The sequence below is a fragment of the Mixophyes fleayi genome, chromosome 7, assembly GCF_038048845.1.
Source record: "Mixophyes fleayi isolate aMixFle1 chromosome 7, aMixFle1.hap1, whole genome shotgun sequence".
In the NCBI taxonomy this organism is placed as follows: Eukaryota; Metazoa; Chordata; class Amphibia; order Anura; family Limnodynastidae; genus Mixophyes; species Mixophyes fleayi.
In genome coordinates this window covers 133,398,121-133,425,629 of record NC_134408.1, presented here as the reverse complement: position 1 = coordinate 133,425,629, position 27,509 = coordinate 133,398,121, and the positions used below count along the sequence as shown (strand labels likewise).

Here is a 27,509-nt window from a genome sequence, read left to right as displayed (position 1 = left end):
TGCACGCAGCGATTTGACAGCGTTTTAGGAACACAGCACTTTCCTGGTCAGGAAGTCACTTAGGGATATATTTATTAAACTGCGGGTTTGAAAAAGTGGAGATGTTGCCTATAGCAACCAATCAGATTCTAGCTGTTATTTTGTAGAATGTACTAAATAAATGACAGCTAGAATCTGATTGGTTGCTATAGGCAATACCTCCACTCTTTCAAACCTGCAGCTTGATAAATTTACCCCAATGTTGTAAGTAATAAAACAGTGTGACCTGGTCCTTATCTATACATTAAGAACCCAGCTCATGCAGTCTCCAGTCACCTGCATCTCTCACCTCCCCTCAGTCCTATTATTTCCTGTATGAAATACTTTTACTTTCACCCCCCTTTACTGGAGACCAAAACACCAGGGGCCCCGCGGAAGGGGGTTTCCAACACTATATTCTCATGTAAAAAGTGTTTCAGAAGTTCCCCCATACAAACAGCAGCCATGACCGGTTAGACATGACTGTCCTTCTGTGATGTGCTGGGCAGGACGGGGGATTACGGCTCCAGCTGTACCCGAATGGGAATGAAAACAAATCGGATAGGGGTAAGCCCCTCCAGCCCCCCTCCCCTTCCTGTATAAAAGGCTGGAGCAGAGCTGGGTGCAGGCAGTAAACAAAGTGTAAGAGACGCAGCTGAATCATGACTAAAGAGGTGCACGTTGTACCCCTGAAGGGGGGTCATCTACCTGCAGGTGAGTAGGTGGACAGGGGGGTATCTGGGTGCATGTTACTGGGGCATCTGTAGACTGGGGGCTTCTTGTGTGCTTGGAAAGTGTCACTTGCACGTGGGAAACTGATTTATGGCCACTGGAACCTTATATTCCTGTGCTGAACTTTACTTTCCTCTAATACCATTAGATCATAACACCCCAGGCAGAAGTATATTTACATGTACTAACCGTGATTGCTTCACATGCAGTGGGGTTTGCTGGTGCAATATTACAGGACATGCTGCTTACTGTACCTAAGTGGCTCTTTGTTCTGTAACTCTCTACACTCTGTAGGAGGAAGTATTTCAGTCTGGTTCTCATCCCAGCTCTGTTTTTTTTTTTAAAGAAAACTGAAAAAGCTGAGTTGGGGAACTTTTTCTAATTGCTGTGCTCATCAAGGCTGCCTAATTGGCTGTCACCATAATTTCATCAGATGGGTGAATCCCTTTCACACTTGATGGTGATGGAATCTGAACAGACAACATTATAGTCTGTGTTGGAGGTTTTTGCAGACAGGATGACTAGGCTGGCTTCATTGCTCCAGGACAGTAGAAGTAACATGTCTTTGTTTTATTTTGGTAATCATTATAAGCTCAGTGATACCTCAGATCAGATTATTTTTTTTATTTTTTGCTTTAAAAGTCCATTTGCAAAACACAACTTCAAATATGTAGCAGTGTGTGTGTGTGTGTGTATAACCTACACTGGTTGGGGGGGGTGCTAAACAGTCACTTCTACTGCATTCACTCTCAAATTACATGCCACCACTTCTACATTTTCACTTCGAACAGTGTGTTTTGCAAGGCTGAGAGATAACTGGTGGACCTGCACGAACAGTTAATATGAATTCTTCAGATATGAGAACTTCACAACTCAAAACTGCTCAACTGAGACATTTAAATGACATTAGCATTTTAATTTCTGACTTATTATTGATATCCTATAGTTGCTGATATATCTGACTCTGCACAAGGTACAGTGTTGGAGGACCTTGGTTTGCACCAATCTCCACTGTGAAAAGTTTGCTGAACTTATTACAATATATTGTTGCAGTTTTAAATATCTATATTTCTCTCAGGGTCAGAGCAAAATAAACTGTGGAAACTTGTGTTAAATACAGAGCTGTACTTGATGTATGGTCAGCATTGGAAAATGGGGACAGATCTCAAATCTGCAACTCCTTTCTGAGACAAAGAACCAGATACGCACTGCACAATTGAAACGTTATTTAGGAACATCCATCTGTCCCGGTAGAGCTTACACTATAATCTGTGTACTTGACTGCCACATATTAGCCAGTTTTCTTAGAAACATAGAAATACACTTGAAGTACCTGGAGGGAAAAGACTTGTGCAAATAGTGTTCTTTCAAAAAAAAAGTAGTTGTCAAATCCAGTGTCTTCCTGTAGGGAGTTAGTTTACATTTAGTTTTATCCTAGATGCTGCCTGCATCACATTGCTGTGAGTAATGTTTTTGCAAGGATATAACACGGCGTCAAGTATAGACCCTTCAGGTATCGGGCCAAATCACACCAGCTTTCAATGGAAATGCTCTAGAACTACCTTGTTTGCTAACTCTCTCTCATGTGTCAAAGTTCTATAAATGGTGACTCGTTCTTATTGATGATGAGCAAACTAGCTGTGATATATTTGTGACAATCCATTAGAAGCGCACGTTTTCATCTGTGTCCTACGCCTCATGCAGGACCGCCAAGAGATATTGTGGCCCAGGTACAGCAACTTCTGGGGCCCCTTCCGTAGCCTCCAGTTAGTGGGGAAACGCCAGGTTGGTGACTCCTCACACTATAGGCAGCCCGGACCCTGTACCTGCTCCCACACTCACTTCTCAACACTCTCTACAAATGCCGTACTTATAAGTATTGCCTAAACCGTCATACTCTAGCCTTGCCGCTATCTATTGGAAACCTTAGCGATGTCTCTGTGCCCAAATTCAAATTCAAAAGTCTATGAAAACTCGCGAAAGGTAACGCATGCGAATGTTTTGCTTAAAACCAATAAAATTGAGTTTTACCCAGTTGTAAAAAAGGAAAGGCAGATAATCCTACTGTAGAATATAATCGCCCCTCTGTTTGACTTGTATTCAATCTGACAATTTCTTCCTTACCCCTGTGAAGTCCATGCTATAATAATGTGCCACTGAAATATACCAGTTGGCATTATGCCACCTGTACAGCAATATGATTTCTCCCTCAGGCTAATACTAGACCAACTATACAAACAGATGTCAACCCTATTACGCTGCTAGTGTCCAGTGTTGTCCCACTAAAATAGACCACAGCAATACGCACTATACTGCAACCATAACAAATTGTCCGAAATATTTATGCTACGCCACCTACTTGAAAATAAAATATAAAAATAAACATCCTAACAAAATCATGATCTGGTCTTGTGATTCTGAATCCAAAACATCTAATTTCCAGTATTGGGCACCTAAAATTTATTTAAAGCAAACATATTTAAAGAGCCCATATTAAAACACGAGGTGCTCCAATGTAAAAACATTTTTTTTTTTCTTCTGTGCTGTAAATTACTGCCAGCTATTGTCCAAATAGGCCTCGTACTACATCATGTGTTTACCGCTAGTAAAGTACATGCAAGTTGGATGACATTAGAAACCTGTCTAATATTACCATACACTTCTGCTACTAGTGTTGTGGTAGAATTCTGTTTACATTCCTGTTCACAGAACACACCTTGGTTTTTCTGCAGGTAAATGCATAGAGGGAGCTCTGTGTACATACTGTGCCCATTGCTGTACAGGTCTCTAAACGCTCCAATCTCAGTTGTTCACCAAACTCCTTACAGGTGTTGTGATCACATTAGTTACATTGCAGAATTTAGATATATTGACTGATGTGTTTCAAGGAAATAATCTGCGTTGTGTAGTTACAAGACTATTAGATGCAGACACACACCTGCATAGCAAACAAAATGCATGAGGGCACATCTGGAGGGAGGAGTTAATCAAAATTGATAATCTCCCTGGTCTTATCAGCTGTCTTTAGAAATACTTTTTATTTTAAGTTAAAGCTGGAGGAATGAGAGTATCCAAAAAACAAGGGAATGAAGAAAACGGAACACCGGAGAAACAGACAAAGAAAACCACGCACGAAAAACCAAGGTATTTAGCTTGTGTGCCTTTATTCCACCTCAGTGTATTATAGGTCTGCCTTGTATAAAATGTCTAAAATATAGTCTGGCATGGGCCTTATAATTTCAGGGATGGGTTTCTCTTAAACCAAATCTGGGGATCTTGCTCCAGCAGTGACACCATAGTGGTCTCGCCTGGTTTCAGTCTGACTTGGCGGAGTCCCCTCTAACACACAGCGATGGAGGTCCATCCTCCCCGGCTATGGGTCCTCCTAGCTAACAAGTTCTTAATCGTATTCGGAGCACTGTGGTTGAGAATTCCAGGATAGAATCATAAAACAATAAACATGGCTGGTCCTGAAGCTCAACCCCCACAGAGTCCAGAGCCGGGATCCTCCCATTGGGTCCCTCCTGGCTGCACTGTGGCCTCTGTGTGGTTGGATGATAACTGCAAACTTAGACAAATAACTTATCTTCTAACCCTTTGTTTGCATCGACTGATGGACCTATTTTCAGTAGAATTATTACATGTCTGTTTTGGGACCACTTTGCAGTATCGTCCAGCAATAATGGTGATATTGCGATGTGCATGGCCAGCTAACGTATAAACTTATGGAAGCAGTGTGGCAGTAACATTGATGGCGCTCCGGTCATTAAGTACATCCAGCTTAATGTGTGTTTTTAGATCTCTATGCACATTGTTAATGGAACTAGTCTTGGTGCCACATTTTGAGACTGCATTCCTATGTCAAACGGGTCACAATTATTTGCAAAGGGTACAAGTGCAACCTGGTAATCCCACAAATTAACCTATGTAAAATATAATATCTGGGACTCTTTTCTTTGGCTCCCAGGACAACAGGGGCTGATAACTCTCTAACCTAGATGCCGTTGAGCACAACTGAAACTGATGACCATAGTTAGGTGATAAACATGTGGGTGGAGGGGAAAGAGATGCTCCATTAACACCACTGAATCTGTAACTTTATTTAAGACCTTCAGCACAAACACAACAACATCCGTTAACAAATGTGAAGGGAAGGAAGAAACTTAAAGCTGATCTACAAAAAAACTAAATGATCACTTTGACTACTGACACATTTTCATGACCTTTTATAACATTTCTTGAAGCTGTTTGCTAAAGGATAAGTTGTACTGAAATCTTATAACCCTCTTCCCTCAATCTTACAGCTCTGCAGTTAACTTGACGAAGATGCAAGCCATGAATCTCGTTGCTGGGTCACTAGAGAAGGTTTGTATTTGTGACTGTCCTTGGCTATAATTGCCTTCCCAGTACTTGACTACAACGGCACCCTGTGTACATTCCTAAACACTTAAATCAATTTAAGTGTAAACTTTTTTTTTTTTTTTACTTATAAATCGCTTTCTGTGTAGATCTGCCTAGCTACTACTGTGTAGTAGGTACCCACTGTGGTGCTAGAAGTTTATGCAGCAGAACTCTGATTCTGCTGGTATAAAGTAGAGATCATTGTCTCTGCAGTCCATCACCCAGGGAAGATTGGATTCAGTGTGTTGTGAGCGTCTCCATTGTGAACCGTATTGTGTAATGTATCACACAGAATGAGGTGACCGCACACTACCTCACTCACATCTGGAAAGTGAAGCAGCTCTGTACTGCACTCTGCACAAGTTGTCTGAGAAGCTGGAGCTGCACGCTCTCTATTTTAGGGACAGGAAGTGGCAAATGTGGCTTCCCATCAACCACCTATATTTATCACCTGTCCCTTGAGACACTAGAGCATTTATCTGTAGTCTGGCGGCACATTCTGTGTGATACAATGTGAAGTTCTATATAGTGTCACTGCTGTGTACTTGCAGAATCTCACAGAATCCTGGTATCTTGCTTCTAGGTGTGACAAAGCTGACTTGTTTTGCTCACAGTGTATTTACTTAAGGCGTCTCTCCCCTCTTGTGCCACTCACAAGTAATCTGTACTGTCATTAGTGATTGATTGTATCTGGAGGCATGTCCTCATTATTTCATTTACACCACCAATGAGTGGACCACCCCTTTAGTGATTTGTAAGGTTCCACAGTACCAGTGTAGGAATCTGGCACACATAAAACACTTTCATACATGAAGTCATGAAATAACATTTAGGAGGGTCCCCTACTCAAGAGGTGTAACCTATGGGGTGGGGGTTGAGAGGAGGCAGAGGTTAGACAATAGTGCAGTTGGGGCCATAATGATGGTGACCCAGCAGCAGTAGATCAGCTATAGTAAAGATGTGTTTAAAGGCTCGGGGACAGTCTGGTTTGGTAAAGAATTCCATAAAGAGGGAGGAGGCGTGGAACTAGTCCTCTAGGTGGTGGTTATCAGAAAGGATTCAAGGTTCTGGTCAGAAGTGGAGCGAAGAGGGTGGTGTACATAAGGCTTGATAGGCATGAAGGGGTGGAGTTTAGATTTTGGTGATGAGTAATTGGATTGGATTCTGGAGGACAGGCATAGCCGGTGTTGGGTTTTTGAGTGGTGGAACAGGGAGGTGAAGAGCAGTCTTGGTGTATTTAGGACAGATGGGTGAATGGGGGATACCAGATAGGAGGTGGGTGTGTTATGACTTACCAAGAGATGGGGGGGGGGGGGGGGGGGGGGATAAAGAATTTAGTTTTTAAGTTTTTTAAATTGAGATGTTATAGTATAAATGTGTCAAAGCACTTCTTAGGGTGATCCCCTGGTTGCTATGGGTTACAGCATCTCCAGTTGTGGAACAGGACACGCGTCTCATTTGTAGAACTAAATCTCTGTTCTCTTGTGTTCTATTCCTGCAGCTCAGCAATGACTTCCCTGCAGAAGCCTCACAACTGGCGCAGCAGAAGCCCCGGCCTACGCTGGAAAAGACCGTGGTCCCAAAAAAGCTGTACATTATCCAGCAGCCACGCAGGTGTTAGATGTCTCCTGTCCTAACGCAGCGGTAGTGTCCCAGTAAGGGGAACAGTCTTTGTATAAAATATAGTTTTGTACCTGTCAAAAAGAATAAAGCACTTGTTGTATAATGTTTCTCCTCTTTATAATTGGAAACTTCATAGTCACTTAATCTTGGGTAAGGAGGCCTCTGTTTAGATTTAACCTGCAGAGGGACATAAAGGCAACAGCCTGGTCCCCGCACATTAAGCTTGTTCAGAACAGGGGTTTTTTTTTTTTTTGTTTTTTTTTTTTGTTTTTTATGAATGAGCAAACTGCTCTAGAAACTATGCAGACATTGGGGGTCTTTAATCTGGTGCCTGCCCTCCTGTGTTCACATAAACAGCCTTACAGGGGTGAGCAAACCACTGGAAATCCATGATTGCACAAGTTTCTGCCCCGTCAGGGGTAACCTGCACTGCAGTTTATAGAGAGATGTGCAGGCACAAAGATACTAGATCAATTTCTTTCTTTTATATACAGTGTTTTGGGAACCGCAGTAATTCTCTTTGGCTCCAAATGAGCTAAAGCTCTTAAAATCTTCTTGTAAACCATATTTAAAGAGTTGGAAACCACTTGTCATCAAACACTGCCTAGCTCTGTTATGGACTAGAGGGGTGTAATGGTGTGTATACAGGTCTCCTGCCTTGAATACATTTATGTACTAAATCCTGTGGTACATTCTAATGAAAACCTAACTACAAATTGATATTTCATATAGGAGTCAGGCAGAGCCTATAGTCACATGTGTTCACCAATCAAACACCCAACCATGCTAGAAGCAGCTGGTGACATGTACAGTCTGGAGAAGACAACTGCTGGGAAACCACTTTAGTTTATAAAAAAAATTTAGTGGGAAATCCTTGTCTATAATTTACACTTGTTTTATAGCTTTATAAAGGATCTTTCATTCTGTCTATCGATAGCCTTCAGGATGGACCGATATAAGCAGCAGGTGAATTGGAGGCAATTATTTTTACCATCTAGTGTTTGGGTTTTTTTTCTGCTACATTATCAATGTACAGTATCTCCCTGCAGAATTATCTGCAGCGGCAAAACCGGTGTCTTCTGTGCGCAAGAAGTAGAAATTCAGCCTCTTGATTCATTAACCCATCTTCTAGAATTGGGGAAAATGTGTATAAAGAAAACGCCTGTTAACGATTGTGTAGCAGTATCTGTAGCCATGTTGGTTGGCTTGTGAAATGTCACCAGTGCCGTCTGTCCTAGGGCCGTTAGATTGAGGTCTAGTCCGGCAGGGACTGATGTCTCATTATGGAGGGAGTTGGCACTATAAAAAAAAAAAAAAAAAAAAAAAGTACATATCTTCCTGACAGAGCAATCCATGCAGTGTAATCAGCAGTGTTGTAGGGGAAGTGAGTATTACTGGTCCAAACCACACCTCATACACTTATGTACTTATACTGAGAAGGTAAACTTCCCTGTGCAACTATATACTGCTTTATGCTAATACATGTACCAGAGCAACCAGGGCTATTCCTGCCCTCCTGCCCACTAGCTGATGCCAATTGGAAAAATGGGGGGACATGCTTGTTTGCCTAAGTTGCTCCCCTTTTTTTGTTGAAAACTGGGGTGTGCTTCTATCAGATGTCTTGGGAGCGGATAGGATTGTTCTATAGGGTAGGAGAAGTGTTTATCTAGCCTATCTTTTGTACAGCACAAACTATACTGTGAAGGTCTGTCTCTTCAGTGGATGATTCAGCATACTGTCGTTGACATGCAATGAAGTCTCCTGCTGAGATATCACTCTCCTGTGCTCAGTACATGCCTCCAACAAGCAAGACCTACAGTCTATCTCAGACTGGCTGGAGATAAAGTGCCATTATTCTCTACCTGCTCACTCAGCTGCTTACAGACCCTTCTTTAGCTGCTTGTGTGACCCTCATTTTATTATGAAGTTGGCGACAAAATGACTGTCTTGGGGGCCGTATCCTAGCTGCCAAGTAAGCGAGACGCATGTTTGCATAGCTCAGCCTGTAATGTATGCCACCAATTATTTAATCATCCTATAGAAAGAACCATAACAACCCTCATTTCCATTTAGAGCTATATATGCTCATTGGTTCTCAGTGGCTCCCAGGCCTTGGTGCAATAACTTTATATTTATAAAGTGGTGCATACAAAGGATTTACTGAAGACTAAGACACTGAATAAACGGAGCAAATACCAGATGGTAACTGGATACAGAAGGCAGAGTAGTTGGTTACGGTACAAAAATAGGAGCAAATGGGATACTAAGGGTCCAATACTGTGGTTAGGGCAGATCTAGATAATCAATAAGCCGGCTAAAGTCTGTGCTGGTGCCAGACAAGAATGGTATATAAACCAGCAGGGTCAAAAATCACAGCGATACAGCGCACAATGCCTAAGCAAGCTAACGGGCAATGAGATTCTGCTGCTGGCAGCCTTATAAAGCCACCTGGAACCAGTCCCAATAAGTCAATCAGTACCAGCTCATACAGTGTTAAGTGAAGCTAAGCAGCTGAGGGTCAGGGAAGTTAAGTGATATCGCGGCAGCAAGTGGAAATAGGCTGAGTCGTATTGAAATGTCTCAGTCTGTTAAAGTGTATCAATATGACGGCATCCTCTACAATACAATCCACCGTTACTAGAGACTTCTCTACGTCTTCAAATACGTTATTTAAATAAGTAGCTGCCTGGTGTCTACTGAGCCTACTTGCAGGGTCAGTGGGGTAATAGAGCCAAACACCATGTGACGGGAAGAATTTAAGGGATCAAAAGAGGCGATCTTATTTAAGATTCTAAATCACTGGGAGGTCATAATATCAACTATAGATCAGTGATTCCTTTTCAACTTCGGTTTAACAAAGATGACAAAACATTTTCAGCAAAAACCTTAAAACAGTGAAAAGAGAACCTGACCCATCTTGGCCTCGGGGAATGCACACAAGCTGCTTGGTAAGCAACAACCTGCTACCAGGATCTACTGAGCTTGGCCTGGAGCCCCCGGCTTTCATTGAGCTACCAGTCATGTCTGAATAAGTGTATGCAACTACCCCAAGGAAATAGATTCACCATCCAAATACCATATACTGTATTAAGTGGACTGTGGTTACATTAAGATATTAGATTGTTGGCTCTATAGTAACACTATACTATGTTTACTGCTGTTACCCCTTTTCCCAAGCCAAAGTTATTGGTAATTCTAGTTTGCTCTGTTATGTATGTTATGAACTCCATCATTCGCTATCACTAAGATAAGAGCCACAGTGATAGTTGCCTCTCTAACTTTATTCCGCCCTGCCCTTTTCTGCTCTCAGTTGGTGGGTGCTGGGGCCCCAGGTCTGTTCTTTTTTTTGCAATGTTTTCTAGCATGCTCGATCCGTTCTATCATACTCCTGAAAGGTATTTCCTTTAAAGTGAATGGTTTCAACACACCCTAAAAAATGTGCAATTTCAGTGTCCGACTTTAATAATAAAAAAAAAAAAGTTTGAAACCTGTTTTAAAAGCCCCGCCCTGTCACTGAATCCACTAATTACCTCTACCAACAGTGCACACAGTTGCAATGCCAAAAAGAAAAACACAGTACCCCCCACTAAAACACATTTACGGACACTGAAATGAGAGCTTGTGATGGTAGCGGATGTGTACTGACATCGGACTGTAACATTAGTCTTCATATTTGCTCCTAATACACCTCAATACACTTTTTTTTTCTTAAATTTTTGGAAAAGTTGTGGAAGAAAATGTCGTCCCAGGAGGGGCCTTTATTGTAGTTGAAGACCCTAAATTGAACACAACGCTGTCAAAGTCCCCACAAGTCCATCTAGAGAAGCAAAGAAATGAATATCTCTCCTTAAACTCCACGGTCTTCGTGTACTCTTGGAGTCACACATAATATTGCAAGAACTTTGCCCACTGTTGGTGGGTCCTTGGATCACTCCGATCTCATGGTCAGATTAAAATGTGACTACTAAATCTGGGTAACTCTCACACACCCTCAGCCCTAACACGATGGCACCAAGATGGCGACTTATTGGTGAATCCAATGCATGCTGGGTGTTTAGGAAGCTGTACGAGTTCTCAGGGCCATCTTTTCCATTGGGCATGATGGGCAGCTGCCCGGGGGCCCCACAGGCAAGGGGGCCCCATAGGCACGGCTCTTAATGAGAATAAATAATCCTGCAAAAGAAAAAAACCTGCAAAAAAAACCTACAAGGGTCACTGAGCAAGTACATCTATCTATCTCTATCTCTATATATCTATATCTAGGGGCCCCGGTGCACTGCTTTGCCCGGGGGCCCATAATGTTGTTAAGATGGCCCTGCGAGTTCTCCAACCTAATTCTGATGGTCGAGAAAGAGCAGCAAAACCCTTGTGCTGGTTGCAGCATAGGAGACACAGTGGATATACCAGCTACTGACCTCAAAGGAAAAACAACCTAGAAATAATGTTATCTCTATCAAAAACCAACAAGGTAACTTGGTAATTGACCCCAATAAAACTGTAGAATTCCGTTCTGTGTCTCACTCTATGATTCTGTTGCGTCTTTTCAGATCTCCCAAGCTGTTGCCTTCACCATAGACCATTACTTATGTTCCTATAAGTTACCCTGCTTATTACCCTGGCTATTGTGTTTTTAAATTCAGACATCCCACCAGAAGAGGTAGCTCAGACCATTCAAATCCTCATCAGCAATCTGTCTGGATGGATTAACAACCCAATAGTACAAGAAATATAGTGAATTACTGGTTCCTATCCTTTCTGATATGTTCAGCTCTTTCCAGGATGCCTATTATGATATAACTTTCCAGAGTCCTTGGTAATCCAGCCCCTATCTCAGGATTCTCCTAAGAGCTTTTCTGCACATCTGAAAGTCTCTAGAGCCTCTCTCCGCTCACGCAGGGTCTGCAGTGAAGGATTACGGCTATTTCCAAAATCGGTTCGCTGCAGAAGACATGAATTTCATACGTCTGAAGAGTCTTTACACCTCCTGACACATCTGTGGGATTCGAGTGGCCGAATTCTGTATTGCAGAGTACTCTAGCAGAGGCTCTATGCGCTGAGCTACAGGCTCAGTTCACAGCTTGCTGCTTTCTTTTTCATTTTCATCTATGTAATCATGTGATGGAGGGGGCACAGTGTGATCATGAAGAAGGCACAGTGTGATGATGGAGGGGGCACAGTGTGATGATGGAGGGGCAGCGTGGGATGATGGAGGAGCACAGTGTGATGATGGAGGGAGTACAGCATGATGATGGGGCAAAGGGATGATGGAGGGGGCACAGTGGGATGATGGAGGGGGGCACAGCATGATGAGGGGGCACTGTGGGATGATGGAGGAGCACAGTGTGATGATGGAGGGAGTACAGCATGATGATGGGGCAAATTGATGATGGAGGGGGCACAGTGGGATGATGGAGGGAGTACAGCATGATGATGGGGCAAAGTGATGATGGAGGGGGCACAGTGGGATGATGGAGGGAGTACAGCATGATGAGGGGGCACAGTGGGATGATGGAGGAGCACAGTGTGATGATGGAGGGAGTACAGCATGATGATGGGGCAAAGTGATGATGGAGGGGACACATTGGGATGATGGAGGGAGTAGAGCATGATAATGCGGCAAAGTGATGATGGAGGGGGCACAGTGGGATGATGGAGGGAGTACAGCATGATGATGGGGCAAAGTGATGATGGAGGGGGCACAGTGGGATGATGGAGGGAGTACAGCATGATGATGGGGCAAAGTGATGATGGAGGGGGCACAGTGGGATGATGGAGGAGCACAGTGTGATGATGGAGGGAGTAGAGCATGATGATGGGGCAAAGTGATGATGGAGGGGGCACAGTGGGATGATGGAGGAGCACAGTGTGATGACAGTGTGATGATGGAGGGGGTACAGCATGATGATGGGGAAAAGTGATGATGGAGGGGACACAGTGGGATGATGGAGGAGCACAGTGTGATGATGAAGGGAGTACAGCATGATGATGGGGGAAAGTGATGATGGAGGGGACACAGTGGGATGATGGAGTACAGTATGATAATGGGGCAAAGTGATGATGGAGGGAGTACAGCATGATGATGGAGGGAGTACAGTATAATGATGGGGCAAAGTGATGATGGAGGGGGCACAGTGGGATGATGGAGGAGCACAGTGTGATGAAGGGAGTACAGCATGATGATGGGGCAAAGTGATGATGGAGGGGACACAGTGGGATGATGGAGTACAGTATGATAATGGGGCAAAGTGATGATGGAGGGAGTACAGCATGATGATGGAGGGAGTACAGTATGATGATGGGGCAAAGTGATGATGGAGGGGGCACAGTGGGATGACAGTGTGATGATGGAGGGAGTACAGCATGATGATGGGGCAAAGTGATGATGGAGGGGTCACAGTGTGATGATGGAGTGGCAGCGTTGGATGATGGAGGGAGTAGAGCATGATGATGGAAGGGGCAAAGTGATGATGGAGGGGGCACAGTGGGATGATGGATGAGCACAGTGTGATGATGGAGGGAGTACAGCATGATGATGGGGCAAAGTGATGATGGAGGGGGCACAGTGGGATGATGGAGGGAGTACAGCATGATGATGGGGCAAAGTGATGATGGAGGGGGCACAGTGGGATGATGAAGGGGACACAGTGGGATGAAGAAGGGGGCATTTTTTCTCTTCTATACTTCTCAGCAATTTGCTATAAATATAAGATTTTATTACAAAGAATACATATTCCTCATTTATATTATTCATATAGCAATAAATGTTCTCTGTTTAATGTATTTATTTGTATCATTTTCTTTATTAAAGTTTATTATATGATTTGTATTAAAAGAAAAAAAGCAGCATTGAATGAACAAATCATTTATAAAAGAGGGGGGCGCAAATGTATTTTTTGCAGGGGGACCCCAGACATGCTAAACCGGCCCTGCGGAGAAGGTTTTTTTTTATTAAGATATCATTAAAATAAATCAGAGGCGGCTTTTGTTGATAGGGTTCATACTGAATAAACCAATGGATGCCTCTTCTCTGTGCAGGTGACGGGTTCACTTTGATATTTTAGGTACATTCGTTTCGTCAGTGCACAACCTGTGCACCAAAGCAGTGTAGTAATCTGCATGTACTATACTCTAGAGCATATAATGGTGGTATACCTTTCAGGTCATGTAATTCATGAATCATCCACAGGTGAATAAAAGGTAAATTGAATCTATTTGATTCAGTAATTATTGCACATGTTCCGACACAGGGACACCCCGTTAACATGATCCGTTGGTACAAGGCTGAGTACACACTATGGGCAAGTACCCACAGAATGCTGGAACACCACTGACCTGGAGAAAATTCACTTTGCTCCTATAACAGCGCACTGTGTGGGTACTTCTCCACAGGGGGATATTTAGTAATATTTGACTTCTGGCCCAAGCTGCTTCAGCATGTGGTAGTTAATCATTAGCAATAGAAGTAAGAATCAATGTGTGTACACACCCTAAGCGGTAGGCGATGACATCTTCTGCTGGTGATAAATTATATTTAAATGTAAAATTATTTGTTTTAGCTTTCAATTTAATTCCTGATTGAGGCTCATTTTATCTGGTGTATAAGCAACTAGGTATGTCATAAGTGGAAACAATGTGATCCAATGCTCTTTAATGACCACTAGAGGGCGTGCTAGTCTAATAAATTCAGTAATCTTTACTCCATCAGTTAGGTAGAGCAAACAATCTCATGCAAAACTATGCAGGTCTTCTATATGTTAACTAAATCGGGGTAGGAAGACCAGAAAGTTAAGTGTCGGTGATCCCTGATACTATGTTAAATTTAGGAATTGCTATTAAACCAATAACTATGTATGAGTGTTGGTGGTTTTATTTACACGAAAAATACAAACAATTCATAATTGGCAGAAATTAAGATAATCTACGAGCCACAGAACACACTTTTTCCCTTTACGCATATCAGACTTTCTAGCTATAAACCTATTGCCGGGAGCCATTTAGAGCCTAAGCCAGCTGATAACGGAGACAATAGCAGTCATTTAGATATACAGCAAATGTAGGCACAATTTCAAACATTGCAAGTTAAAAATGTGTTTTTCACATTGGATTCACTTGGATTCAACTTTTTCAAGTAAGAGAGGCCTAATATAACCCCTGCTTTATTTACCAGTCAGAGCTTGGAAGAAGGTCATTGCCTGAGTTATAACACCAAGTTTAAAGTAATTTGGGTTGGTCCCTGTGGATTTAATGGTGAAACCTGTTTAAAACAAGTGGCTGCAGTTGTTTTGTCCCCTATTGATCCATGAGCCGCCCCCCACGATGGGACATGTGTTGGATTTCAGTTCCAAATTCTTTTGGGAGCATAAAAATAAGTAAATGTAATTATTGCAAAATATGACACAACATTTTAAATAGCAAAAGCTGGAAATTATGATTTGTAATTCAAAGATACCATTTTTTTTCATTCACAGATGCACAATGTAGAGTTGTAATTACATATAAAGTACAATTTGCACAGCTTAGGCTGGGTATACACTGTGGAGATTTTCCACTAATGTGTTATCTATAACGACTGAGAGAAGAAAGTCCTGACCCACCAAGAGAGTTCTTATATTAGGAAGGAGGTGACTTAGTAATGATTTTAAATACAATGGAAACCCCACATGTATGTCTCTGGCAGTTAGTGAGTTAATAGACCTGTGAGAATATTATAACTACCCCCTAGGAATCATATGGAAACAATTCAAAAATGTGCACTCCAGAGCTCTAATATAAAACTATTTTATTGCTAAACTGCAATACTATAAGAAGTGAGAGTTATAGGCTCTGGTTTCTCTCCACAGCTCTCCCATCTGGAAATAACTGCTTCTCAAATCCATGGCAGAGAGGTCCCAGAAGACAATATGTCCTTGGTTGTCCTGCCTGTCATTGCATTGTCTACCATAAGACTATTTAATAGCTCTGTCCTTGTCCCTCCTGGGTACAGCAGGCAGCATGGCTCCTACTACAAGCGGTACACTGCTCTCCCCATGGCTCCTCCTACAAGTGGTACACTGCTCTCCCCATGGCTCCTCCTACAAGCGGTACACTGTTCTCCCCATGGCTCCTCCTACAAGTGGTACACTGCTCTCCCTATGGCTCCTCCTACAAGCGGTACACTGCTCTCCCCATGGCTCCTCCTACAAGCGGTACACTGTTCTCCCCATGGCTCCTCCTACAAGTGATACACTGCTCTCCCCATGGCTCCTCCTACAAGCGGTACACTGCTCTCCCCATGGCTCCTCCTACAAGCGGTACACTGCTCTCCCCATGGCTCCTCCTACAAGCGGTACACTGCTCTCCCCATGGCCCCTCCTACAAGTGGTACACTGCTCTCCCCATGGCTCCTCCTACAAGTGGTACACTGCTCTCCCCATGGCTCCTCCTACAAGCGGTACACTGCTCTCCCCATGGCTCCTCCTACAAGCGGTACACTGCTCTCCCCATGGCTCCTCCTACAAGCGGTACACTGCTCTCCCCATGGCTCCTCCTACAAGCGGTACACTGCTCTCCCCATGGCTCCTCCTACAAGCGGTACACTGGTCTCCCTCGGCACCATTCTGGCTTGTACACGGCCTAGGCCCAGACACCAGTTAGTATGGACATTACCCAAATAGGATCCGGACCATCCTGGTCCCTGCACCATGGTGGTCTCAGCACACTGCAGACCTCTGCACCATAGTGACCCCACTATGTCTATTGTTCCCATTGGCTCCGTTTGTCTCTCACTGTCCCCTTCCCTTAGAATGTCAGCTCTCACAGCCACGGTCCACTACCCTATGTCTCATGTCTGTGCTCTGTCTCGTGTATGTAGTCTGTCATGTATGATCCTATGTCTCATGTCTCTGCTCTGTCTCATGTATGTACCCTATGTCTCTGCTCTGTCTCATGTATGTACTCTGTCATGTATGTACCCTATATCTAATGTATGTACTCGGTCATATATGATCCTATGTCTCTGCTCTGTCTCGTGTATGTACTCTGTCATGTATGTACCCTATATTTAATGTATGTACTCTGTCATGTATGATCCTATGTCTCTTGCATGTACTCATGTCATGTATGTACCCTATATATCATGTCTGTGCTCTGTCTCGTGTATGTAGTCTGTCATGTGTGTACCCTATATCGCATGTCTGTGCTCTGTCTCGTGTATGTACTCTGTCATGTATGTACCCTATGTCCAATGTATGTACTCTGTCATGTATGTACTGTGTCTTATGTCTGTGCTCTATCTCATATATATACTCTGTCATGTATGTACTGTGACTCATGTCTGTGCTGTCTCATGTATGTACTCTGTCATGTATGTACTGTGTCTCATGTCTGTGCTCTGTCTCATGTATGTACTCTGTCATGTATGTACTGTGTCGCATGTCTGTGCTCTGTCTCATGTATGTACTCTGTCATGTATGTACCCTATATCTCATGTCTTCCCACTCTCTGTCCTCCTGTTTGTCCCTGTTTTGTCTTCGGCTGAATTGTTCTTTATGATTATGTAATTTTGTTCTAGCCCCCTATGTACAGTCCTGGGGAAGCAAAGGTACCAGGACTGAAAATAGGCAGCTTATATCCATATTCAAACCAAAATTGTTTGTGCTTCTTACCTTGCAAAAGCATAATTAAAATATACATTATTTAGGAGTCAATAGGCACTTACGTTATGTTGGAATTCATCCACACAGGTCTATGCATTACACATAAGAGAGGAATAATTTGGAACAGGTTTAAGCACTCTGTGGCTCTCCAGCTGTTGTGGAATGACTCTGTCCTTGCTGGGATATGTAGTTCCACTATAGGTTTAGAGCCACAAGCTGTCGTTGGTTTAGAAGAAAAGAGGGACAGGGGAATCTGTGTCTAATAGATGAATCGTTGGGAAGCATTTCTCTATACAAGAGCAAAAAGTGACTTCATGTGATCAAACCAGATCCAAGCCCAATTTTCTAACAATGTTATCAAAACAATCTGTTGGTTTGTATGTAGCTTGACCAGCAGGGGGCGATATCAGCATAGCTTTCATTGTTTTTATAGCTTTTTATTCAATAAAAATTATAATAACTCTTCTAGTAGGATCCATATTATTGTTTGATACTTTTACGTAATTTTGTACATTTTCTATCAGTACAGTTAATTATTATTACAGTGTATTTATATAGCACAACCCGATTACGCAGCCCTGTGTAGTGTCTGCCCCATTGGAGCTTACAGAGTAAATTCCTGACCACACACACTAGGGTCTATTATTGGAAGCATCCGAGGAGTTATAGTGTGTTTTTGGGGCCTGGGAGGAAACCAGAGTAAACACAGGGAGACCATACAAGCTCTACACCAGAGAGAGCCCTGGTCATAATCACCCCCCAGTGCTGTGAGACAGCAATGCTAACCACTGTGCAACCATGCTATGTTCAGTAGTAGATTTCTGGTGACCAGAACTGATCAGAATTGTTATTAATCATTAATATTGTCCTGTTACTGTTATCCAGGTTTTTTTTTTCACTGAGTACTACAGTAAACACTATCTATAGACAGACTAGCCAGGGTAACAATACTATCATCATCATCATCACCATTTATTTATATAGCGCCACTGATTCCGCAGCGCTGTACAGAGAACTCACTCACATCAGTCTCTGCCCCATTGGAGCTTACAGTCTAAATTCCCAAACACACACACACAGACAGAGACAGAGACTAGGGTCAATTTTGATAGCAGCCAATTAACCTACCAGTATGTTTTTGGAGTGTGGGAGGACACCGGAGCACCCAGAGGAAACCCACGCAAACACGGGGAGAACATACAAACTCCACACAGGAGAATTGAACTCAACTATTTTATGTATTTAGATACTTATCCGATTATCGGTCTCCAAATCTAACTTTCTAGCCATTCATCCCAATTGCTCGTGGAATTCTATGCAAATAAAACAGGCTTTGCTGTAATATATTAAAATAAACAGAACTCCAACCACTTTAGATACAGAGAACTGAACAGCATCAAAGATAATTACACCAGGTACTTTTGTTTAATTGCACACAGTCAGCTAGACAAATCCTTATTTCATGTTTAAAAAACACAGATGACGTTTTATATGGGAATGTCAGGATCACTTTAATAGTCTATACAATAGCCAGTAATCCGGCAAAGCCAGACAGCAAGGACTAGAATGATCTGGCTTATGTGTTAGCGGTACAGACACTACCGTAATGAAATTTCAATCCTGTTTACAGCGAGAGGTGATGCTCAGAGTTGGGGCAGAAGTGCTGTGTTTGCTAGGAACATATCTTCTAGCTTCACCTTTCTGTAACTCTTTGAACATTTGGCCAACACAAACTCCTATAATAGCCCAGCTACAGATTATATCATTGTGCAAACGCCAGTCTGTTTCCTCTTGATATAAGATTGTTCGAAGGGCCCAGCTACGGTTCACGTGGAGAGATGAAAGATGTTATAGTGTAAGAAGTTATACAAATAGAGATTGTAAAAACAAATGATTGGTCTGCATACAAAATAATATCACACAATGTATCTCAGCAACGGGCGATGAAATGCAGGCAGCTAAAATATTTCCTTTGTGACAATTATTATTATTATTATTCGTATATGTTACAAGGCAATTGCACAATTCTTTATGTGTATCCCAATCTATGTCAATATAATCTGCAAATTACTGCTGTTAACTTTTCTGCTGCATTCTGGCAAAAAAATAAGCGTAGATTATATGTTTTTATAACCTATTTACTTGTAAGCCTGAGATTTCAGCAGATGTGTGTCAAGTGAGTTTAAAAAGACAGCAGTCTGCGCTCCCATAGTCTTTTGCAGAGTCTGTCTTACTTATTACACACTTTGACTGTTATTTACTATAATGTCTGGAAATGTGGATTACATTACTCATTCTAAGTAACCCAGATATATGATGATTGTTGCAGAAAAATTCATTCTTGCAAATCATTTCCCGCAAGAGTTTCATTCTTGTCTGTTCTCCATTATTTGCCCTCTGGTACAGATCTATATATGGTCTAAATAATTACGTTGGGTGAAAGAAACTTTATTCAAAACTTTATCAAACATCTTTAGTAAAGTTTGGTTATGAAAGCTCTATTTGCAACGCACTGTAATTTGCAAGGACATCCTAGTGGCTGCATTATAAAATGGGCAGCACAGTGGCCTAGTGGTTAGCACGTCTGCCTCACAGCACTGGGGTCATGAGTTCGATTCCCGACCATGGCCTTATCTGTGTGGAGTTTGTATGTTCTCCCTGTGTTTGCGTGGGTTTCCTCCGGGTGCTCCGGTTTCCTCCCACACTCCAAAAACATACTGGTAGGTTAATTGGCTGCAATCAAAAATTGACCCTAGTCTCTGTCTGTCTCCCTCTCTGTCTGTCTTTGTGTGAGTGTGTGTATATATTAGGGAATTTAGACTGTAAGCTCCAATGGGGCAGGGACTGATGTGAATGAGTTCTCTGTACAGCGCTGCGGAATTAGTGGCGCTATATAAATAAATGATGATGATGATGATGGCTGCACATATATCCCAAACTTATATGACGGTCTGATGTGATTATAATAAAATTGTGCTGTATTTAGTAACAGAATAATAGATAATGTTCATAAATCTTAAGAGGCAGAATAAAAGCTAATTCTGAGAAACACATTGATTAGATGATGTCATCTTTATATGAAATAATTAGTAATAAATCCCCCACCTCTAACTAGATGTCCATGTGGAATTTCTGACACCTGCTGGTTAGGACACCACTGAGAAGGCTCCTGCACTCACCCAGGCAGATACTCTCAACCCAAAATGTCCACACTTCTTGTGCCACTCACCACACATAGGCAAACCGAGGGGGGTTTATAGTGCCTGGAAACCCCCCCCCCCCCCCAGCCTGGGGTACTGTATGCTTAAGGTGGCTGGACCCTGCCCCGTGACCAGCTTGTGAGCAGATTGTTTCTGTCTGCACTGTTCACTGCCATCTCTCCCCAACAAGTATTGAAAGCAGCAAGAACAGGTAGGAGAGAGCAGGACAGTCTGCCAACTGTTCTGGCACACTCTATCAGGACTTTGTCCTGATTGTAGGGACAGTTGGGAGGTTTGTCCCGCTTCACATGGCTCTGCTCGAAAAGGGAGAGCTATGTGCCCCTAGCAGTAGTGCACGCAGCATTGCCCGTGTATATGATGGGGATAGGAAGAGTTGGAGAGCAGCCAAGCACTGTCTAAAATTATAGCCACGCCCTGAAGCATGCTGGCCACACCCACTGGTGGTGTGGCATGGAAACTCCTCTCTACAAATCCTGCCTTTGCCCCTGCTGCAGGTAAATGAACCATTACAGAGTATATCCCAATCTTGCAGAACCCAAGCAGTCAGGTGCGTTCATACCCATCAGTAGACTCCATCGTGGACGGTGTAGTGGATCTACTGTGCTACTAGTAGTTGGTTCTGGATCACCTGGATCTTAACTAATAGTCTGGTCTTCACCATGGACCCGCTGCGAGGAGATGATGGAGTTTGCAGCTGGACCTCCACAGGTCACTGCCTCTAGTTTCGTGTGGGCAGCCGTTGCCTCAAGTAGAACCAGAACTCAAGAGACAAAGCACAAATATAATTATAATTGGAGTCAGGCCTAAGGTCAGGGCAGGGAGCTCGGTTTCAATGTCAGATGAAGGTCAGGGTCACAAGCAAGTGGCCTAAGCAGAAACGGAGCATGTCTAGTATTGGGAGCGGGGCCACCTCAGGAGAGGTCGCCTAGAACCACAGTATGAGATAGTAGCATCCCTTTTGCAGATGATCTCTAGATATCCTCTACCTGGCTTCAGTGAATAATGTAGATGGACACACCTAACACAAAGAATGTGCGTCAGTGGCTCTAACCCAGTATCCTCTTCTGGTCCATAGTGCTTCCAGTCTTCACCCGAGAAGTCTTGGAGTCCAGAATATGTTTTCTGTAGTTCAAACTCCTGTTAATAGTCCATCAGAAGTGCTTTAGAAGGAGATCTCCTAAAGGTAAAATGATTTATTATAACAGTAAGGCATGGAGAATGCATATCAGTGACAACACAATATAAATTCTTAAAGGGTCCAATGAAGTGTGGAGCAAGTTTGAGACTATAGATAATAAGACAGCGATGTAGCAATCCCTATCTAACAGTCTCTCCACCCCCTCTCATTCTGCTTTTCTCTCCATACCCAATACATCACTATCTCTTTACATTCTGCCTTCCCATTACCCTGATTGTCCTCTCTACTTGTCCCTCTATGGCTGGTTCCACCTGTAACCTTAGCTCCTACACCTTAAATTTATGGCTGGATAGTGCAGCTGGTGAGAAGACAACCTCCAATCACGGTCTGATGTACTGGGCAGCACGGTGGCTCAGTGGTTAGCATTTCCGCCTTACAGCACCAAGGTCATGGGTTCGATTCCGACCAGGGACTTATCTGTGTGAAGTTTGTATGTTCCTCCTATGTTTGCATGTGTGATTTCCAGATGCTCCAGGTTCCTACCACGTAGTCCAAAAATATACTGGCAGGTTAATTGGCTTATGACAAAATGGACCCTAACATAAGTCCATGAATGGCAGGGAATTTAGACAGTATACTCCAACTAATGTGAATGATTACATATTCTCTGTACAGTGCTGCATATAATTCATACTACATTTGAAGGCAGCTGTCCGGGAGGGGGGAATCCATCGAGGAGGCGTGGCTAAACACGGTGCACCGTTAGGCTCCGCCCCTGTCAATCTTAGCCAATCATAGTAGGATGCGGGACCACGATTGTGCGTTTGCCTGCTCTCTTGGGAGTGCGGGAGAACTCCCAAAAATTCGGGAGTCTCGCAGACATTCCGGGAGAGTAGGCAACCATGATATAATGATCAGCGCTATATAAATAATAATGATCACCTCATTTTATAATCTCTATCTCTTCTTGTTTTCTTAAATCTTAACTTACTCCACTCTATCTCCTCATCTTTATTTATTATTCTACTATTCTCCTTTTTATGCTTATGGGGACTAACGCCAAGCATTGAACACCGGGATGTAAACACAGAAGAAAAACAAATCTCTAAAGTTCCCAAGAAGATGATTTGCAGCCACATTTTGGTGTTGGATTTGCTCGATACTTCATTAGTGATTGCTCGGCCGGGGTGCACGTAAAGACAATTGTTTAGAATAGTTACATTTTGAATCACAGATGATCTGAGTTGTTTGGTGAAATGTAGGAAAGTTTATGAATCTGCTTCCTCTATTTTCTTCCCTCCTGAGAGGTTATTTTATGCTCCATCAGCTGCACTGAGATATTATTGGCAGCTCAAACAGTAAGATTTTGGGATAACTTAGTTGTGTTTTGTCGGAGACGTACTTTGATCTACATACAAGTTATACGCTCCTGGCTGTTTATTTAACAAAGCGTCGGTAGTAAACACAGCGAGTGCCTCCGACGTGCTCTGGGGCCCTGTCTGCACTGACAGCTGGAGAACTCATTCGGCGGAGACGCAATATTTAGTGTTATAGCTGTCACCGTTCCAAGGCTTGGGCAGCTAGTCCTACAGAACCAGGACACGCAAAGCACATTATGTGTAGATGTATCATGTATAACCTCACAGAAAGTGCCAGCATTACAAACCGGGATAATACCAGATGGGGCCCCCAAAATTAAGCTGGCAGATAAATTTTAACCCTGTTCTTCTCTACAATTTGTGTTCTACCATAAAACTAGCTGTATCATCATCATCATCAGTTATTTATATAGCGCCACTAATTATGCAGCGCTGTACAGAGAACTCACATCAGTCCCTGCCCCATTGGAGCTTACAGTCTGAATTCCCTAACACACACACACACACACACACACACACACACACACACACACACAGACTAAGGACAATTTTAATAGCAGCCAATTAACCTACCAGTATGTTTTTGGAGTGTGGGAGGAAACCGGAGCACCCGGAGGAAACCCAGCAAACATGGAGAGAACATACAAACTCCACACAGATAAGGCCATGGTTGGGAATCAAACTCATGACCCCAGTGATAATTTTTGTGGGGAAGTCCCAATATTCAGACGTCAAAAGTGGTGTGTTGTAGTTGTAAATGGGCATGACTAGGGTGGATATGGCATGGTTTGGACATAATAGGGATGCAACCTATATTTAAACAAGAAAACAAAAGAAAACAGAACAATTGTGAATGTTGTGAGAAATGGAACAGGTATATTACAGACTGTGACCATTGTCCTTAATTTACATAGTTGACAAAAGTAACACAGTTGTTGCATGGAGTGAGTTTACATTATTAAGTTGAAAGTAATATTGTTAATACACAGACACGGGCGGCTCTTTAGTTCGCAGAGAGAGGCTGTTTTGTGATACAGAGATAGACATTGCTGTAATACAGTATTGTAGTATGCAGAGACAGGCAGCGTTATAATGTGCAGTGCTGTAATACACAGAGACAGACAATGCTGGAAGTGCTGTAATAGTCAGAGACAGGCAGTGTTGTATAAGCAGAGGTAGACTGTACTGTAATATGCAATGGGGGGCAGGGGGGGAACATTGAATGAGCAGGTGGAACATAAAGAGGGAGTTGTCATAGGACGGGGCAAGTGTGAAGAGGTGAGTTTTGAGGGAGCACTTGATAGGTTGGAGGTTGTGGGCGAGTCTGGTCAGCCGTTGCAGGGAGTTCCAAAGTTGGGAACCAGCATGGACAAAGTCCTGCAGGCCAGAGTGTGAAGTGGTTATGGGAGCGGAGGAGAGGCGAAGGTCATTGGCAGAACATAGTAGGTGTATAGGGGAGTATTTTATGACAAGGTTGAAGATGTAGGAGGAGGAGGTAGTAAAGACTTTATATGGTAAACAGCTTGTATTGCGTTTTGGATTGAATGAAAAGCAATGGACGGCTTTGCACAGTGGAGGAAGAATTTGCAATGATCAAGGTGGGAGATGACAAGAGTGTGGACAATGATCTTGATGACATCCAGGGAGAGCAAAGGGTGAGCCTTGGCCATGTTGCGAAGGTGAAGGCGACAGGATTGCGCAAAGGCCTGGATGTGGGGAGTGAAGTTGAAGACGGAGTCAATGATGACCCCCTAGGCAGGATGCATGGGTAACAGTAGAGTGGGTCACGTTATCAACTTTGAGAGAAACTGGAGGAAGGAATGTGACACTGGGTGGTGGAAACATGACAAGCTCAGTTTTGTAGATGTTGAGCTTGAGGTGGCTGCAGACATCCAAGTGGGTATGGCAGAGAGGAAGTTGGACACGTGGGAGAGAAGAGAAAGAGAGAGGTCAGAGTAGTGTCATTGGCATAGAGGTGATACTGGAAACTAAGGGAGCAAATTAGTTGACCAAGAGAAGAAGTGTAAATGGAGAAAAGCAATGGGCCAAGAACAGAGCCTTGAGGGACCCCAACAGATAGAGGAAGAGGAGGGAAACAAAGTCTGAGGAAGAGATGCTGAAGCAGTGATCAGAGAGGGCGTAAGCCAAGGAGGTGAAGGTCGTTATGGAGGAGAGGGTGGTCAACTGTGTCGAAAGCAGCAGAGAGGTCAAGGAGCTGTGTAGGGGAAAAAACTCCAACCAGCAGTGTCACTATGCTTCCATAGACCACAATTATATTTCTACCTATATTCTACAACTTCTATTGTTGTTATGCACATCTAGTATGTGTACATAAGTTCCATAATACGTGTTATATGTAGAACGTCATTGAGGATTCCAGAGGAGTAAGAAGTAGGACAGATCATGGCCTGTTCTATAATGTTATGGATGTAAGAAGCCCTGTCTGGCCACCAGGCTCCAGCACTAAAATCTGATACTTTATTTCAATCCATTAAAAGCCAGGAGGACACGTTAAACATGATATTCCAGCATTTAGCCATTAAATAGGACATATAATGTGTTTCGAGCAAAAACCCTCAAACTTATACTGCAAGTGTCATAGTGATAAAGTTAAAGTCGGTGTTATTACCAGTGTGCTCAGTATATTTAATAAACATATCTAGCTCCTGAAGCTTTTGGTCCTGCATAGTAGGAGCTGGTAAGAGGAAAACTACATCATGTTTACACTTTTAAATTGCAGTGTTTAATAAATTGCCTGCCAGTCTCGTAGTAGATCTCTTGCGCAAAAGCTGCTGATTATTATAAAATGGATGCCATAAATGATAAAATTATGACTGATGTATTATATGCTATACATTTGTGGCTGCTGTATTATATGCTGACATTTGTGGCTGATGTATTATATGCTGGTCATTTATAACTGCTGTATTATATGCTGGGCATTTATAACTGCTGTATTATATGCTGGGCATTTGTGACTGTTGTATTATATGCTGACATTTGTGACTGTTGTATTATATGCTGAACACTTGGGACTGCTGTATTATATGCTGTCATTTATAACTGCTGTATTATATGCTGGGCATTTGTGACTGTTGTATTATATCCTGGGTATTTGTGACTGCTGTATTATATGCTGGACATTTGTGACTGCTGTATTCCATGCTAGGCATTTAGAACATCATAATATTGTGTTGAGTGTTAAAAATGTCAGGTGGGGTACAGGGGGAGGTGGAGGAGTTGGTTGATGACTAATTGGTCCAGGAAGCAAATTCCACACTGGAGCTCAGAGTCTCTCTAGTTGTGAATCCTTCACCAAATGCTGCATCCTTTTTTCATTGTAATTACCCTTTATGTGCGTTTGTTTTTATAATGATTAATAAATGCCAGCCCTAAATGTTCCATTAAATTATGATGAATATTTCAAAGCATTCTCCGAGATTAAGCTTGTCGATTAAATTCCCGGTTTTGTTTTATCCTACTTTATTAGCGTGATGTTTACTGCACTTATATGAAGACCCAACATAGATGTTCCCCATAAGGTTTCCCTTAGCGAGACAGAGTGGGCGAGTACAGTAAGAGGTTCATATGTTTACAAAGAGCAGATCAGACAGCAGCCGACTGCAACGAATGACCACACTCCTGAAATAGATTGCATGCTATGTGGGGAACCTCAGCTGTTCTGGGTTAAAATTCTCATGTGTTTTTCATGTGTGCGCTGAATGCTGTGTGGTGTTTTCTCAGGGGTCAGACTGGTCAGTCTGGGGTGGGTTGAAGGCATTTAAGAGAATTTAGGAACATAACAGATTTTTACTCACCTGTCACTCTTGGACAAACAAGCTTTCCCCCTAGAAGTTAGAGGGGTGCAATGTCCTACTAGCATAAGGATTTACATTCCCTGTGGCCAAAACTGGGATTACTGTGAATAGAGGAGCAGAGAGACTTTTGCTTTCTGTCTGTCGTATGCACCTTACAAACTTCTGGACAAGAATTAAAAAACAAAACTGTTGAGAAGCAGAATTAATATCCACCATAATACACAGAGTAAACAAACTATGCTGTATTTCTAATCAGTTAGATATGTGGAATTTGCAGAAATGAATCGCTCCAGGGGGTATATTTACTAAACTGCGGGTTTGAAATAGTGGAGATGTTACCTATAGAAACCAATCAGATTCTAGCTGTCATTTTTACTAAATAAATGATAACTAGAATCTGATTGGTTGCTATAGGCAACATCTCCACTTTGTCCAACCCGCAGTTTAGTAAATCTAGCCCCAAAAGTTCACCATAATGATTATTCTAAAACTGAAGTGATCATCATTCAGTTCACTGATATTTAGTCAAAAGATTGATTAATTAA

At 42.7% G+C, this 27,509-nt stretch overlaps 1 protein-coding gene across 2 annotated transcripts; it reads left to right on the top strand.

Moving 5' to 3' along the window:
• The first annotated feature begins 582 nt into the window (after positions 1–582).
• Positions 583–6,879, top strand: DAPL1 (death associated protein like 1). 2 transcript variants are annotated; one of them, XM_075180824.1, is made up of 4 exons: positions 583–732; positions 3,798–3,894; positions 5,055–5,115; positions 6,653–6,879. In XM_075180824.1, the coding sequence occupies exons 1-4, from the start codon at positions 681–683 to the stop codon at positions 6,770–6,772; spliced, it is 330 nt and encodes a 109-aa protein (XP_075036925.1). In that variant the 5' UTR covers positions 583–680; the 3' UTR covers positions 6,773–6,879. The 2 variants fall into 2 exon arrangements, with proteins under 2 accessions (XP_075036925.1, XP_075036926.1); XM_075180825.1 differs by having other exon boundaries at positions 617–732; positions 3,804–3,894.
• The last annotated feature ends 20,630 nt before the right edge of the window (positions 6,880–27,509 follow it).